General features: G+C 35.2%; 1 protein-coding gene across 3 annotated transcripts in view; it reads right to left on the minus strand.

Moving 5' to 3' along the window:
- METTL8 (methyltransferase 8, tRNA N3-cytidine) overlaps positions 1-17,146 on the minus strand; it is a 69,036-nt gene that overhangs the window by 24,774 nt on the left and 27,116 nt on the right. For 2 of the 3 annotated variants that reach the window (XM_081052635.1, XM_081052637.1), the window contains exon 3: positions 16,714-16,868. In XM_081052635.1, the coding sequence (XP_080908761.1) occupies positions 16,714-16,856 (143 nt within the window). In that variant the 5' untranslated portion in view covers positions 16,857-16,868. Of the gene's footprint in view, positions 1-15,097; positions 15,187-16,713; positions 16,869-17,146 lie in introns of all 3 variants that reach the window. The other variant, XM_081052636.1, reaches the window with a different exon arrangement.

The raw sequence follows: 17,146 nt of genomic DNA on the forward strand, positions 1-17,146 counted from the left end.
TCTCCAGCCACCTTTTGGAAATGACTGCTGAAGTAGTGTCCCAGGAGTACTATTAGGATGCATGATTCTTTTGGGTGCTAGTATGGTTTAGTGTATTTTACGCTATGGCTAAATTCATTTGCCTTTTTGTTAATTTATGAACACAGCATTCTTTAATAGTTTTTGAATTCTCCTTTTATAATACTTTTATTTTAATACTGTGCTGTCAAAGAGATTTGTTTTAAAATATTTTGTATTTATTCTCAGTTTTTAAAGTAACTTTCGACTTTTCTTATGAGCTGCCTTCATTTCTATAAATGGGTTCATTCTTGAGGGGCATCATTATGGTGACTGATAAATATTAACTGAGACATGTATGAAGCTGAGAATATGGACAGTTTATACAGAAATAACAAAAAAAAACCACTTTGATTGGTTCTCTTGGGTAATTGCAGGTGAAGTTAGGAGCTGGATTGTGGTCAGATTTCAGAGGATCTCAAATGTGAACAGGTTAGTCATGTGCAAGACATAATAAAGCAGGGGAGGCACTGGAGGAAGGGAGACCAATTAGAAGACTGTTGCAATTATCTAGGACTAATGAGTCCCAGGACTAAGGTGGTGGCAATGGAAAACAGAAAGGAAGAGTGAAAGGAGAGACACTGAAAAAACCTGTTGTCCTGGAGATTTAGAACTAGATGTTGTGGAGAGTAGAAAGAGTCAAGAATGATTTCAAGGTCTTAAAACTGAGTATCAAGAAAACTGGAGGTAACAATGACAGAATAAGGAGTTGGTTTGGGTGGAATGAGATAAGTTTGGAACTATTTTAAATCCTGTTTATGCAATCAGATATGAGAGTGTGTATTCCAGTGACCTGCTTATAAATAAACCACTGAAAGGTGAGAAATTGCTTTCTTTTAAGACTTAAAACTGGCATACTGAAGTTCCCAGGAAAAGCAAATGATAATGTAAAAATCACAGTTTCACAGATGAAAATTTAACCATTATTTCAATTAAAATCTTATCATTTACAACCCAAATAATCATTAGGCAACTTTGTCATTTGCTTTAATGAATAAGATTAAAATAGATTTAACAAAAAAAATTTTTTCATTGGGGAATATTGGGAAACAGTGTGTTTCTCCAGGGCCCATCAGCTCCAAGTTGTTGTCCTTTGATCTAGGTGTAGAGGGCACAGCTCAGCTCCAAGTCCAGTCACCGTTTTCAACCTTAGTTGCAGCGGGGCACAGCCCACCATCCCACGTGGGAATTGAATGGTGTGAACTAGCAACCTTGTTGTTAAGAGCTCGCGTTCTAACTAACTGAGCCACCTGGCAACCCTAGATTTTTGTGTTGACTTATTTTAATATATATGAGTAATCACATATATAACTTGAAGATGACTACTATACTTTATATTCTGTATGTATAAACATATACAGAGGGTGCCAAAAAAATGTATACACATTTTAGGAAAGGAAAAAAATTTTAAAATTGTAATACTCAATATATACCGATAACAAAAGATGAATACAAGTCACGTTTGACTTCTGTAGTTACAAGAGGTACTCAAAGTGGTTACCATTAGCATCCAGATACTTCTGATTATGGCGAACTACTACTGCTTGAGCAACGTTGAGCAAAGTGTCCATTTGTATACATTTTTTTGGCACCCCCGATATATAATATTATTAAAAATTATTAAAGGCAACAAATCATTTATTGAGGGACTGATGGGTGGCTCAGTTGGTTAGAGAGCAAGCTCTGAGCAACAGGGATGCCAGTTGGATTCCCACATGGGTCAGTGAGCTATGCCTTCGCAACTAGAATGAAGTCAATGAGCTGCCACTGAGCTTCCAGGTGGCCAGATGGCTCAGTTGGTTGGAGCGCGGGCTCTCAACCACAAGGTTGCCGGTTCAACTAACAATGGCGACTGGACCTGGAGCTGAGCTGCGCCCTCCACAGCTAAGATTGAAAGGACAACAACTTGACTTGGATGGAGCCGATGAGTCCTGGGAAAAACCCACTGTTCCCCAATAAAAAGTTCCGGAAAGACACTGTTCCCCAATAAAGTCCTGTTCCCCTTCCCCAATAAAAATCTTTAAAAAAAATCAACATCGTAAATAAATAAATATTATTTAAAAAATCATTTATTGAAAAAATAGTATTATTAAGTCTGGGACAAGTTTCTCACCTATAGATTTCTACAACATAAAAGAAAGAAAACAGACCAATCCATTTCACTGTAAAAAATCAAACTCTGAGACAATAAGAGTGTATGTGGTCTTTAGCTTTAAGCATTTGTTTTAAACTGTTAGTTTAACTTGCCTCTTCCTGAGTATTTAATAGACTTAGTTATTTCTTAAATTGCTTTAACTTCCTTACACTGTTCTTTATGTTGCTTCATTTTCTTAACTGCTAAGTGAGGGTAATATTATACCCTAAGCCACTGCAGAACAGATCTTCCACTGTACAGTTACAGAATCCCCACAGAAACCTATAAAATGTTCCTACTGTATTTATGGGACTTCCTCCAGACCTGCTGCTTTATGGTAGTTCTTTATATTAGAAAACTCTGATTCACGGATACCAAAACCCAACAGACAGCAATAAGAATCATTCAAGTTTATAAGTAATAAATACAATTACAATAGAACTTAAGCATAGAGACAAATAACTAACAAACAAATAAATAATCAGGTATTTAACAACCACCCCTACCACCACTCAAAGAAAAAAAAAGGCTCATACTGTTTGACCTATAAATTATACTTCTGTGGATTTATTGTAACAAAGTAACTCAAACAAACAGAGAAGTTCTGTATAGAGAAGTATCTGTACAATGGTATTCACTGGAATGCCAAATAAGATAGCAAAAAATTGGAAACAACCTCAGTGATAGGGTAATGAAAAAATTATGGTAACTCAAAATGATAAATGTGAAGGTTATGTAACAATGTGGAAAATTGTTACAAAATAAAATGAAGTTAAAATAGCAGATTCCAAAATTATATGTGTATTGTAACTGCAGCTATATAAGGTTATATACATGTTCGGTGAAATAAAAATAATTATGTTAGAATAATAGAATTAAGAGACAATACTTTAAAATTTTCCTTAGTATTATAAATCTTCAACTATATTTATATAAAATAGTACTATATGTTTAAGACATATAACAACAGTCCTTAAAAACTTTATATCATCTTCCTTGGGGGAAAACCCAGGAATCCTTATATTAGAAAGGAAGGTACGTTTTCTTAAAGAACAACAAAAAGTGAAAAAAGAGAACTAAGCAGAAAAATACAAAACATACTGAATATTTTTTGAAAACTTGAATTGGAGAAGAAGGCATCTCCAAAACAAAAGATAACATTTTTGAGTAAGAAATTTTCACAAGATGGCTGGTAGAGTTATTCTATAATTCAGTGGTAGTCACAAGTACTATAAGTCGTGTGTGTGTGTGTGTGTGTGTCTGTGTGTGTGTCTGTGTGTGCATTTCCTGTTCCTTTACATGTATGGTGTAACTGAATAATGATTCCTTGCTTTAGCTCTAAGTCGATGGTTATAACAGTTAAATACCTGTGCATTTGACTTGCTTTGGAAAAGTTAACACACACACACACGTACCCCAGTTGTTTACCTTGAGTACTAATGTTTCTGAGGATCCTACCTATAGAAAATTCTGCTGAATGCAGTGCCACTTCCTATTATAATTTAAAAAATCAAACATAAACCAAAGCACCCAGTGTAAGCTATGTGGACAGAATGTTTTCCTGACTTTGCCATTTACTATGTATGTAAAAGTCTCATTATATAACATAATTTAAGGACGACTTTAACAAATGTATCAGCTGATGAGTGAATTAAAAATGAAATATTTTTAGGTAAAAGGAAGAATTTGAGTTTATTAGTTTCAGCTTAAAACCATTTCAATAATCTGTAATTCCATAACAAAGTCATATTTGTTACTAGTTATAACAGAAAATTTTTAAGAGAAAAAGTCTTACCAGTCATTTAAATATCCTAATAAGTTAAATGTTAATTTTTCAAGTTCTCTTCCTGTAATTGGGTGCACGCACGCGCGCGCGCACACACACACACACACACACACACATTTTTTTTCTATATGGCTACAAAACCTTCATAATTATGACTTAAATTATGACTTAAATTATGTCTTTGATTTTGGTCCAGGACAGAGTACCTGGTAACAAGCTCACCCTCCTGCCATAAACAATGATAAGACTGGATAAAATATATAAAGCAACTGTTTTTAGTCACTGGACTACAATTCAGACAGTATAGGACTGTGGTCCTTAAGAGATGAGAAACACAAAAGGTCAACCCCCACACTCGCCCTAGCTTTCTGTGTGGCTACACGTTCTAGATTGTGGTGCACTGGTGGAGTCCAAGCAGAGAATACCAAATATAATAGCAAACAAGAGAGTGACTGTCCCACCGAGCGGCAGTTTTGTGAGTTGAGAAGGTGGTGAGTCTTTTTGCACAGCACAATAATGAATAAGAGGGAGCTGGACAGAGGGAAAGTCCCCTGAAGTCTGCAAGACAGTTCTCCGAGGGCTTTTCATCCACAGGACAGACTCCACAGGGCCTAGAGGAGAGGATTCTGGGGGTGATGGTGGGAAAAAGAGAACTGACTGGACACAGGCAGGGTAGTGCTAGGAGATACTACAGTTCTGACTAAAGCACTGTGGAGAGATCTCTGAACACCTCAGGTATGCAGTTAAGACCTCAGAAATGCCATGACATAGGAATAAGAACTGTACTATATTTGGAACAATACCAGGTAGTCTCACTCTAACAACTAAAATTAAATATGACCAAGAAGATTTGGCAATAATTAGCCATTTGCCAGAAAAAAAACTCAATGCCTTAAAGGAAGACAACATAATCCAGATTCCATACAAGTTATCATCCATTTTGACTACCATACAATAAAAACAATTAGCATGTGAAGAAGTAGAAAAATGTGATCCCTAATCAAGATAAAAGGCAGTCAAATACAGACTTTGAGAAAATCCAAATGTTGGTATTAGTACACAGGATTTTAAAACAGTTTTTAAAAATGTGTTCAAATATTTAAAAGAAGAGGTGGACAGAATGAATGAATAGATAGTAACACCTCAGCAAAGAAATGGAAACTATTTAAAGGAAATTCTAGAGCTAACCCATATACAATATCTGAAATAAAAAATTAATTGAGTAGACTTAACAGCTAATGGACACCACAAAAAGAAAGGGTCAGTAAACTTAAAATCTTAAAGGTGTAGAAATTATTCAAACTGAAGAACAGAGTGAAAAAAAATTGATAACCTACGATAACCTTGGTAATCTATGGGATAATACAAATTGGTCTAAGAAATGCACAAATTGAAGACTCAGAAATAGAGGTGGGAGATACTAAAGACATACTAAAGAGATACTGGTTAAAATTTTTCTAAATTTGATTTAAAATAAAGGTAACCAGTAAATCTAAGAATCATAGCAAACTCCAGGCAAGATAAATACACAGAAAACTGCTGAAAACCAAAGATAAAGCGAAACCTTAAAAGAAGCTATTATAAATAGGGGGAAAGCAATGCAAATGACAGCCAACTTTTCATCAGAAACAGTGGAGGCCAGAACATAAATGAATGCCATCTTTAAAGCACTGAAAGAAAAACAAATCTGTCAACTTAGAATCTACATGCAGTGAAAAGTATCTTTCAAAATTTTTAAATAAAGAGATTTTCAGATCAACAAAATTTAAGAGAATTTGTTACCAGCAGAATCTACACTACAAGAAATGTTAAGGAAAATGTTTAGGCTTAGGGAAGTGACACCAGATAGACTCAGATCTATAGGGTGGAATAAAGAAACCAGAAGTAATAAATATGTGGGTAACTAAAAACAGACAATCATTTTTTACTCCTTCTTAATTTCTTTAAAAAATTACTAACTATATAGCAAGAATAATAACAATGAATTATAGAGCTTATAACATATGTAAAAGTAAATTACATGGCAACAATATAATTGCATGGATAAGTAGAATCATATTGTTGTAAGGTTCTTACAGTTTATATTATGTGGTATTATATTAGAATATTAATTCTATGGTGTTTCCCCAAAAATGAGACCTAGCCCGACAATCAGCTCGAATGTGTCTGTTGGAGCAAAAATTATAGTAAAATAAGACCGGGTCATATATAATATATACAATACAATACAATACAATATATATAATACCGGGTCTTACATTAATTTTTGCTCCAAAAGACGATTTAGAGCTGATTGTCCAGCGAGGTCTTATTTTCGGGGAAACACAGTAAGTAGACTGTTTAAGTTGAGGAAGCACATCGTAATCACGAGAACTGTGGCTCTCAAAGTGTGGTCCACCCTTTGAGGTGGTCCACTAAGTCAAAACTACTTTCATAATAATCATCTGTTATTTGCCTTTTTAATGTATTGACATTTGCGCTGATGGTATGAAAACAATGCTGGGTAAAATAGCAACTGCCTTAGTATGAAAAAAGGCGGTCGCACCAAAATGTACTAGTGGTCATTGTATTCTCCACCACCATTCAATGGGTGATAAAAAATACACTCGATTTTGTTTTTGTTTTTTTGTTTTTTAAATTTAATTCATTAAAGAACGTGCTTGATGAAACAGTGAAAATTTATTGTATAAAATATTGACCGCTGGGTACACATACTTTTAATAAGCTATGTGACAAAGTGGGAAACACACATAAGGCACTTCTGTTGCATACTGAATGAAGTATGATGACTGACTTGTTGAAAAGCACTTGTACAAATGTTTGTCTTGTGAACTAATCTATCTGCTTTTTTTTCATGGAATGCTATCTTTGTTTGAAAGAGCAACTGAAGAGGGACTTGGATATCTGGCAATCTTGAAAGTAAATGAAATGAACATATCACTTTAAGAAAAACAAATGATAATATTTGTTGCCAAAGATAATTTTGTGCTTTCAAGCAAAAATTAGAAATTTGGAAGTTTGGACCCAAACCATGAGTTTGATAGTGTCCCTATATCTGGAGATTTTTCTGATGAGAATAGAGCTGATATTAACAAAGGTGATTTTTAAATATTGTATAATGAAATGTGTCACCATTTGGAAGAGCTACATAAAACACGGAACCGAACTTTTCCAAATTATCCACACATGATGCTATAAAATGACGCATAGGTAAAAGATCCATTCAAAGTGCATGGTGTACAAATGGACTATATATAGCAGAATACCAAAAGTTCGTTGATATATTTTTTTAATATGCTTTCATATTCCATATTGCAACTAAGAAACTACCACTACTACATATTACTACTACTACATATTACCACTACTGAGATTTAGTGGTAATTTCTTAGTTGCAATATGGAATATTGATAGTGTAATAGCAAGAAAAATACCTACAATTATCTTAAAAAGCTTTTAAAAAACTACTCTCCCTTATAAGTACATATCTGTGTGAGGCCAAATTTTCCTCATATAAGTCAACCTAAACAACATTATTACAACACATTGAATGAAGAAGCAGATATGAGAATCCAGCTTTCCATTAAGCCAGACATTAAAGAGACTTGCAAACATTTAAAACAGTGCCACTCTTTGCACTAAATTTTTGGGAACAAATAGACATTTTCATTAAAATATGTAATTTATGTGAATGGGTGGGTAATGGGTTTATTGTTTTAAAATGAATTAATAAATATTTTTAATGTTTCAGTTTTAATTTCTAATATGGATCATATCAATAGACATAATCCACATAAATAAAAGGTCTTTGGAGTCCTCAATGATTTAAGAGTCTAAAGGGGTCCTGAGACCAAAATGTTTTAAACTGTTGCTCTAGAATGACATCTAAAAAATAATGCACAGATGTATAGCTAAAAAGCCAGTAGAGAAAATGAAAGAACAGATGAGGCAAAAAAATAAAAAGAAAGATAATCAAACAGAAATCTTTTCCAATTACCATTGTAAGATGCCATCAGTTGTAAGAAGTATCATGATTTCATGAATGTTATTTGGTGAAAAACTGAGTCTCAAAATGAATGAAGTAAGTTGTTATGGGTATATCAGCTAATACAGCCATGCAGCGCATAAGAATGTCTAGGTCAATGACAGACCACATATACAATGGTGGTCCCATAAAATTACAATGGAGCTGAAAAATTCTTATTGCCTAGTGACGTCACAGCTGCTGTAATGTTGTAGTACAACGCATTCCTCGCGTGTTTGTGGTGATGCTGGTGTGAACAAACCTACTGCACTGCCAGCCGTATGAAAGGAGAGCACATGCAATTATGGACAGGACATAACACTTGATAATGATAATAAATGACTATTAATGGTTTATGTATTTACTATACTATAGTTTTTCTTATTATTTTAGAGTATACTCTTTCTACTTATTAAAAAAAGTAAAACAGTATGCTGTGTTATACCGGCTGGCAGCAGCCTCAGACATCTCATGTTTATCTCGTCTCATCATTTTTTCTTGTGTTTGATTTAATCTCACGTTGTTTAGATACGAATATTTACCATTTGTTACAACTGCCTACAGTATTCAGTACAGTAACGTGCTTTACGGCCTTGTAGCCTGGGAGCAATGGGCTGTAGCTCACAGCCTCGGTGTGTAGTAGGCTGTGCCATCTAGGTTTGTGTTAAGTACACTCTATGATGTTCACATGACAAAATCGCCTCATGAAGCATTTCTCTGAATGTATCCTCCTTGTTAAGTGACTCATGACGGTAGTTAAACTTATTTCAATTAAATCTTTTCTACTAATGACACTAATTTATAGTGTTGACTCCTGGTTGCCCATTCTCTTTTTGGCTGTAATAAATATTTCAGTTGATTATGTTTATTAGTAAATCAGTTTCTTACTTAGGAATGAGTGAGTTACAAAAGACACAAAACACAGAAAGAACCATTTCTGCATACAATGGAATAGAAGTCACAGCTGCGGAAAGAAACCAATACCCACTTCCGTCATTAAACATTTATTGAGAACCTGTATCTATCAGCTATTGGGGCTGTGAATTGAGGATACAGAAATGAAGATTTAGTAAAACTAAAAATAGTTGAGAAGACGAGCAGCTGTAATTGGTTATGAAGAATAAAGAATTTATCAGGTAGAGAATAAAATGGGAATGGGTGCATTCTTTAATAAAAAATTAAAATTCAAACAATACCAATGCATATAAAGTTTCACCCGTACTTTTGACCTCCATGTTCATCCTTGCAATAAACACTTGTTATTAGTATGATGTGGACCTTTCTAGATTTTGTGTATATGAAATAAAGATAAGTACACACTCGTATACATGTAGCATATGTGCAAGAATTCCTTTATAAAAATGAGGCCATCCTAACGATATTTCTCTGTAACTTGCTCTTTGTTTTAATGACAGATCATAGTCATTTCTTGATATCAGTATACATAGATCTCATTTTTATTAACTGCTACATTATTTTCCAATGTATGGGTGCAACACTACTTTCAAAGGCTTGACTGAGGTGTAACTGACACACAGTAAACAACACATATTTAAAGTGCACAATTGATAAGTTTTGACACATGTAGAGACACTCATGAAACCGCTACCAGTCAAGATAATATATCCATTATCTTCAAGTTTCCTTGAGCCCTTTTATAATTCCTCCCTCTTACTCCCCTTTTCACTACCCCCACCCCACAAATCCGCTGTCTTTTTCTATAGATTAGTTTGCATTCTCTAGTACAGTATAGTAAGAGTTCAGTATGTACATCTTCAAATATGTTGCCCATTTTCACTGGGTGATTTGTTTATTAAATTTTAACAGCTTTTTATATATTCCGGTTCTGAGTCTTATCAACAATAAAAATGAGAAAACTATACTGGGGATGTAATGTGCAGCATGGTGACTATAGTAAATAAACTATTGTATATTTGAAAGTTGGTAAGAAATCTTGCAAGTTCTCATCACAAGAAAAAAATCTGTAACTATGTGTGGTGATGAATGTTAAATAAACTTATTGTAGTGATCATTTTCCAATATATACAAATATTGAATCATTATGTTATATACCTGAAACTAATATAATGTTATATGTTAATTATATCTCAAAAAATGCAAAAAAAGAGAACAAACTATTGATACATACAACAACATGGTAAATCTAAAAATACTTATGCTTAGTGAAAGAGGCCAGACAATAGAGTACATATCCTACAACTCTCTTTACATAAAATAATGGAAAATGCAAACTAATCCATAATGCATGCACGTTATGTTCTTTTTTCCCTCCTTCTTTCTTTCCTTTCTGTTTTACTGTAGATAAATTCTTGTGATACCCAACCTTTCTCAGAGACCTGTTTATCTTTCCCTGTAAGCTCAAGTTTGGGTCTTATATTTTCTCCACATTTCTGTAACCTGAGGGTGTCAGGTAGCAGAGGAAGGGGAGAACCCACTGGGTAGTGGGCAGTCTTTATGAGGGTCTGAGTCTGCTTTTTAAATTTTTTTTAGATTTATTGAGTCCTGTGCTAGGTTTCACCTACCTACGTAGTTAGGATACGTCCTAATAGGATTACCTTGGGCTTCCTTGGGCTTTGGATAGTTTCCTCAATTCAGCATGGAAGCCTAGGAGATGTTGAGCCCTGATTTTCCCCATTCTGCAGATCTCAAATTCCATCACAATAGATAAGAACATTTATTTTCAAGGCCTCTTTCTCAGCCTTTGCCAGGGGTGCCTAATGAGTATTAGTAATGATGTGTCAGCTGATTTTCTTGGCCTACTACTGCTTCTAAGAGATGAAGGTGGGATAGGGTCCACTCCGAACCATACATGAATCTACATTTTCTTTCCTTGGCCACTAATTTTCCATGTTTATGGACTTTTTTGGTTGCTGTTGGTACAGGTTTTGCTCGCTTTTACTATTTCTTATCCATTTTGTTGAAGGAGGAGTACTTTGCTTTTCAGATTTATCCTATCTTCTTTACCTGGAGGATGATTAGTGAAATAGACCAGAGCGCCTTCAGAACAATGATCACCTCCTGTTCCTCTCTTGAGGAGTCCACAGAAGCTAGCCCAGTGATTGGTCCATGTCCATATACAAAAAATGCGAGGGATAAAACATATCACTTCATGTTCTATAATGGTAAACTCTAAGTATCCTGAACAACAAAGCCTGATTATTTATCCTAAAATACTTCTTTTGTCACCACCGCTCACCAAATTTCAAAATATGAAACCTCTCTTCCAACTGGGTTGTCTGTTTGCTTTGGAATATACCTCATACATTCTCAAAGGCAGATCTTTGCTCATGCTACCACTTGCCTGGAACAAATGGTTTTCACTATTCAAGTTCTCCTCATTCTTTAGAGCCCAGGTGAAATTCTACTTTCCTCACATTCCCAGCTCAAGAAACTTTCTATTCTGCAGACCATCACTATGGTCTTCACTGTCTTCATTGTATGACCTTGCCTACAGTCCTCTATATTTACTCATTGGTATGTATGTTAATTCTCCACCTAATAATGGTAACAACAATGATGCCCTTTAGTGAGCACTTATTACAACTTAAGAGTTTTACATACTTATCTCCTTTAATACTCACAATACACCATGAAGGAATTTGCTCAAGTTTACATAGCAGGAAAGGGAGTAGGGTCAGGATTTAAATTCAGATGTTTTTGGATTCTGAAGCCCATGTGTAGCCATTACATTAACTTTCAGTGTAGCTGTAAACGTCTAAGAGACATGAACTGGATCGTAGTAATTTTCTATATTGATTCACTTATTCAAACATACTTATAGGGTGCCAATTACATAGGGAATATAGCTATAAACCAGAAATAAGCTAAATTCTTCTCCGAAGAATCATATAATCTAATAAGGAAGATAAAATAAATATATAAATAACCAAAAGTCCTTGTTAGAAAATGGTGTTAAGATAGCTGACTCTTAGGTGTTGCTTATTTACTATGCACATACACTTTATATTATATATACTAATTTAATTCTCACAACTCTATGAGGTAGATATTACTATTATCATCCCATTTTAGAGATGTAGAAACAGAGGCACAGAGAGGTTAGACAACTAGTCAGTGTTCTCAACATCTAAACTAGACTGTCTCTCATGACAAATGTCATCATGGAGGTAAAGACAATATACCTATATTCACGAACTGTGAATGGAAAATTCCAATGAAACAGGGCAAGAGGAATCAGAGCTAAATATGATTATATAAATAAAATTCATAACAAATATATGGTGATGGAAGGAGAACTGACTCTAGGTGGTGAACACACAATGGGATTTATAGATGATGTATTACAGAATTGTACACCTGAAATCTATGTAATTTTACTAACAATTGTCACCCCAATTAAAAAAAATTCATATCATATAATAAGAGAGAATTCTTGATATCTGAACTGTATTGGGAATCTGGAAACAGTCTATTATTTAAATGGGTTATGGACTAAAAAGTCATTTCAGAACACACAGGTCCTGCCTTGGATCTGTAGAGAATGGCTTAGCTCAGTAGTTTTTAAACTAAAGGTCACAACTCTGTTAGTGAGTCATGAAATCAATTTAGTTCGTCTAACCAACACCTAAAAAAGAGAAAGAACAAGAGTAGAATAGAATAAATGGAAACTATCTGTGAGTCTCACACGGTAAAACTAGACAGGAAACTTTTGTTCCTATTTCATGTATGTGCATATGTTACATGTATATGTAATGGTCCATGAGGCAAACTGCACTTCTTACTATGGGTCGTGCCAAAAAGCTTGAGAGCCACTGGGCCAGCTGATTTAGCCAGATGATAATACAAGTGCTTACTGCTCCTTATAAATTTCAGGGATCCCTTGAAAAGTTCCTACACACTTATACTTGGAACAGCTTGGAAAGAAGAGATTTTTCCAAGTAACTGTGCAAGGTGCTCAATATAGACATATCTCCGGGCCATGTCTCAAAAGCATTCTGAATACAGTTTCCTCTTAGTGGCCCCCAAAACTGACAAATGCACTAAGTATAATTAAAAGACTATATACAAAATATAAAATGGTTCAGTCATTGTGGAAAACAGTTTGGCAGTTCCTCAAAAAGTTAAACATAAAATTACCACATGACCCCACAATTCCAATCCCAGGTATGCACCTCAAAAAATTGAAAACAAAGACTCAAACAAGTATATGTCCACGCATGTTCATAGAAGCCCTATTCACAAGAGCCAAAAGGTGGAAATAGCCCAAATGTCCTTTAGTGGGTGACTGGACAAACCAGTTGTGTATGCATGCAACAGAACGTTATTCAGTCATAAAAAGGAGTGAAGTACTGATACCTGCTACAGTGTGGATGAACCTCTAAGACATGATGCTGAGTGAAAGAAGCTAACCACTACAGGTCACATATCGTATGATCCCATCGATGTGAAATAGTCAGAAGACGTAAACTCGTAGGGACAGAACCAGATTGGTGGTTGCCAGGGAATGGAGAACTGCAGCGTGAGGATAAACTGCTTAATGAGGGAGGGATTTTACCTTGGAGTGATGGAAATGTTTTGGAATTAGATAAAGGTGGTGGATACACAAAACTGTGGACGCAATTAAGGCCAGTGAATTGTTCACTTTAAAATGATTAATTTTGTTATATGACATTTATGTCACTAAATTATTTTTTTTAAAACAAACACAAAAGCCTATATATGCAGATATAAACACTAGGAATACAAATATCCAGAATCTAGAGGGCAAACCTTTCTCAGGATGTCAGAAACTGAATAAAAAGGGGTACCTTTATTTTTCTCAAAAATTTTTTTAAAAGAGGGTCATATATAGAACAATAGTCTTTATTAATTAAACTAAAGGCAAAAGGGAAAAATGAACGGTAGACAATTTTGAACATCTCTTGAGGGAAAATTGACATATACGAGTATTTTTCTAGAAACGTCTTTTAAACATCAAAATTCAGCAAGACAGGAAACATTATTAATCTTAAATATAAAGGAGAAAATAAGGAAAGAAGTGAGGACTTCTGGGCAGAACTTTGGACTTCAAGGATGGGGAATATAAACCAGTAAACCAATCCTCTGGTTTTCAGTTGATGTAAAGCAACTACTTTCCTCTTCCCTTGGAGGAAATTATTTTCATTGTTGTTAGACTGTGTATCTGCCTCTGGAGAGAGTTCACTACAGGTATCCTGGCACCTGGGGAGCACGCTACTGCAGGAGGATGGCTGTTCAGACTAGATCAAGGTTTTTCAAACTTTGATCCACAGAACCCTACAGGTCATTAAGGCGGCCAGAGTGGGGGCTGGCGTGTGGGAGAGAAGGGTGCTGGAGTGGTTGATGCCCTAGGCTGCTGTGCTGGCTTCCTTCAAAGCAGGTTTGCTATTTACGTTTTAAATATTGGGATTGTATGCTAAGACTTCACTTGGGGGGGAAAAAATTGGGCTGCTGAAGAAAAGTTTGAAACCGGTTAGCCTGGATCAAGGATTCCTAAACCTGACTGCTCAAAAGAATTACTAAAAGAGCTTTTTCAGATAACAAATTTCTGGGCCATACCTCTCGACCTAGTGAAATAATAACTCCCCAAGGGATTGTTGTGCAATAGCCCAAAGCTAGCCCACAGCGTTTGAGAAGCAGTGAACCAGATGACCCTTGCTTCCTAGAGAGCCTATGACAAAAGAGAACTCAAATGGGTAGGCAGAAAGCTTGGGCAAAAGAACAGGTGGTAGCAGATGGAAAAAGAGAATACAGACAGCTAAATCATTAGAATCTAATGAAAAAACAATTGGTACATGAGGAGCTTACTGAGGACCAGAAGTTCCTCCAGAGGTTTAATTGCCTAGCAATGATCTCACAGCCTACTGTCACTGTCCATAGTGGTGCTGGTAATTAAAATGGTTTCATTCGGCAACTGTCCAAAAAGGCATTTATAATGTGAGCCAAAAGTATAATTTAAATTTTTCTAGTAGCCACATTAAAAAAAGTGAAAAGCAGTGAAATTAATTTTAATAATATATTATATTTAATTCAGTACACCCCAAATAATATTTTAACATGCAATTCGATATAAAAATTATTAAATGATATATTTTACCTTTTTTAAAAAATTAAATCTTCAGAATGTTACAGCATATCTCCATCAGACTGGGTATCAAGTGCTGAATAACCAGACGCGGCTGGTGACTACAATAATGTACAGTGCAGGACTAATTAATAAAACGTCAATCTATTTCCTTTAAAAACTGATAATCTGTTATAATAAAAAAAAAGCCCATGTATCACTTTCCCAGACCTAGAGATCCTGTTTCCAAAGGTAGTCAGAAAACAATTTTGTCTGAAGATCTTATACCCAATTTCACATCTTCAGCCGTGACCCTTTTCCCTCTTCCCAGCAGTAGAGTTTGTGTTCTAGACATTTTCCCCAGAATGTTCTGTTCCCAAAGCCTGTTAAAAATACTTAAAACTAAATTCACCATCTTTCTTCCAAAATAAAAAAATGAATTTACCTCTTGATTTCCCTATTTCTATTAATCATCTAGGATAAAAATTTCAGAGTCAAATGCTTCCTTTTCCTTTATTCTACAAAAGCACCAAGTTCTATTATTCTTCCTTTGAAGTCTCTCTCGCTGGTCCTTTCTGCTTCTAGTGCTAACTGCTGATCTTTCCAGTACATTGTTACCAAATACATATATTTAATACATATGTATTTACTATGTATAATGTCATTTCTCTTCAGTAGCTCTATAATGCCTTACACTTCAGCTTTGAATTCAGGACCACATACAATCGTGCTCCCACCACCTGGCTTATATCATTCCACCTTCATTGTTCACCAATCTCCTGGAAGAAACTTTATTTTAGGCAAACTACCCGAAAAATTGTCTCCTGAATATGCCTTATACCTCCTCATCTTTGTATTTTCTGACTTTCTAACCACCTAGAACACCCTTAGTCCAGCTTTACCCATCCAAGTCATTATTCCACATATATTTATGTCAGGCACTGTCCTAGGTTCTGCAGACAGAATAAATAATCCTAATCTATTTGAAATCTTCCTTTACATGTTAATTATACCTCAATAGAGCGGAAATTAAAAAATAAAAGAGAAATCTACCAGACTATGCCAAAACAGAAGTGGTTTTGCATTGTTGAGTTGTTCTTACGAGGCATATAGCTTATATGCCTCGTAAGAACATACAGGGCGCTTAAAATTTGCTGCCTTTTATGGCTAATTATCAAATTTTCCCATAAATATTTATTCTTCTTCCCAAATAGAGGGTGAATTTCCTGAAAGCATGGACTAGGTCATACCAATGTGTTGTCCCTGGCAAATGTTCAATAAGCTGCAAGTACTAAACACATGTTTGCTGACTGACAAGTACTTGTAACAGAGGAAGGGCCTGTGGGGCAGGAGGAGGACACTACCTGGAAAACAGGCCCCCGACTGATCCACTGGCAAATCAGGATCAGAGGCGAGCAGGGAGGGACTACAAGAACCCCAAAGCGAGGAAAGCACTTAGAATATTTCACTTTTCTAATTCCATTTGCAAAGAAATTCAGAATTGGCTACTCTTAAGTTACGATCAGTTAGCCTCAACAACATAAGTGATCAGCTTTAAAAATCCTTTCTTGGCATGAAATGAACATAATACCTCTGGTGAAGTTTAATGTATATATATACATAATATCAGACCGAAGAAGATAACTCACCACATGTTGTGCTCAAAAACTTTGGCGGGGTCAGTTAAAATCCTTGATCCCAGAGGGGCGACTGGAGGATTACCACTTTGGCATCTTTGTGGTACCTTTCCTATCCTTAGACAGAAAACAGAGTTTCTCCAAATCCCACTCATCCTAATAAGTACCTGGAAAGTTACAAACAATTAATTAGTCAATATGGATTAAACAGTGTATTGTTCATCTGATAGCCATAAACGGATTCAGAAAGTTTACAACCTGAGAAAGGACACAAAAACTAAATATTTTTAAATGAAACATGGGCATGATACCGTGTTTCCTCCAAAATAAGACCTAGCCAGACAATCAGCTCTAATGTGTCTTTTGGAGCAAAAATTAATATAAGACCCAGTATTTTATTTTATACTATATTATATTATATTATATTATGTATTGTATTGTATTG

Source organism: Rhinolophus hipposideros, assembly GCF_964194185.1.
Source record: "Rhinolophus hipposideros genome assembly, chromosome: 6".
NCBI lineage: Eukaryota > Metazoa > Chordata > Mammalia > Chiroptera > Rhinolophidae > Rhinolophus > Rhinolophus hipposideros.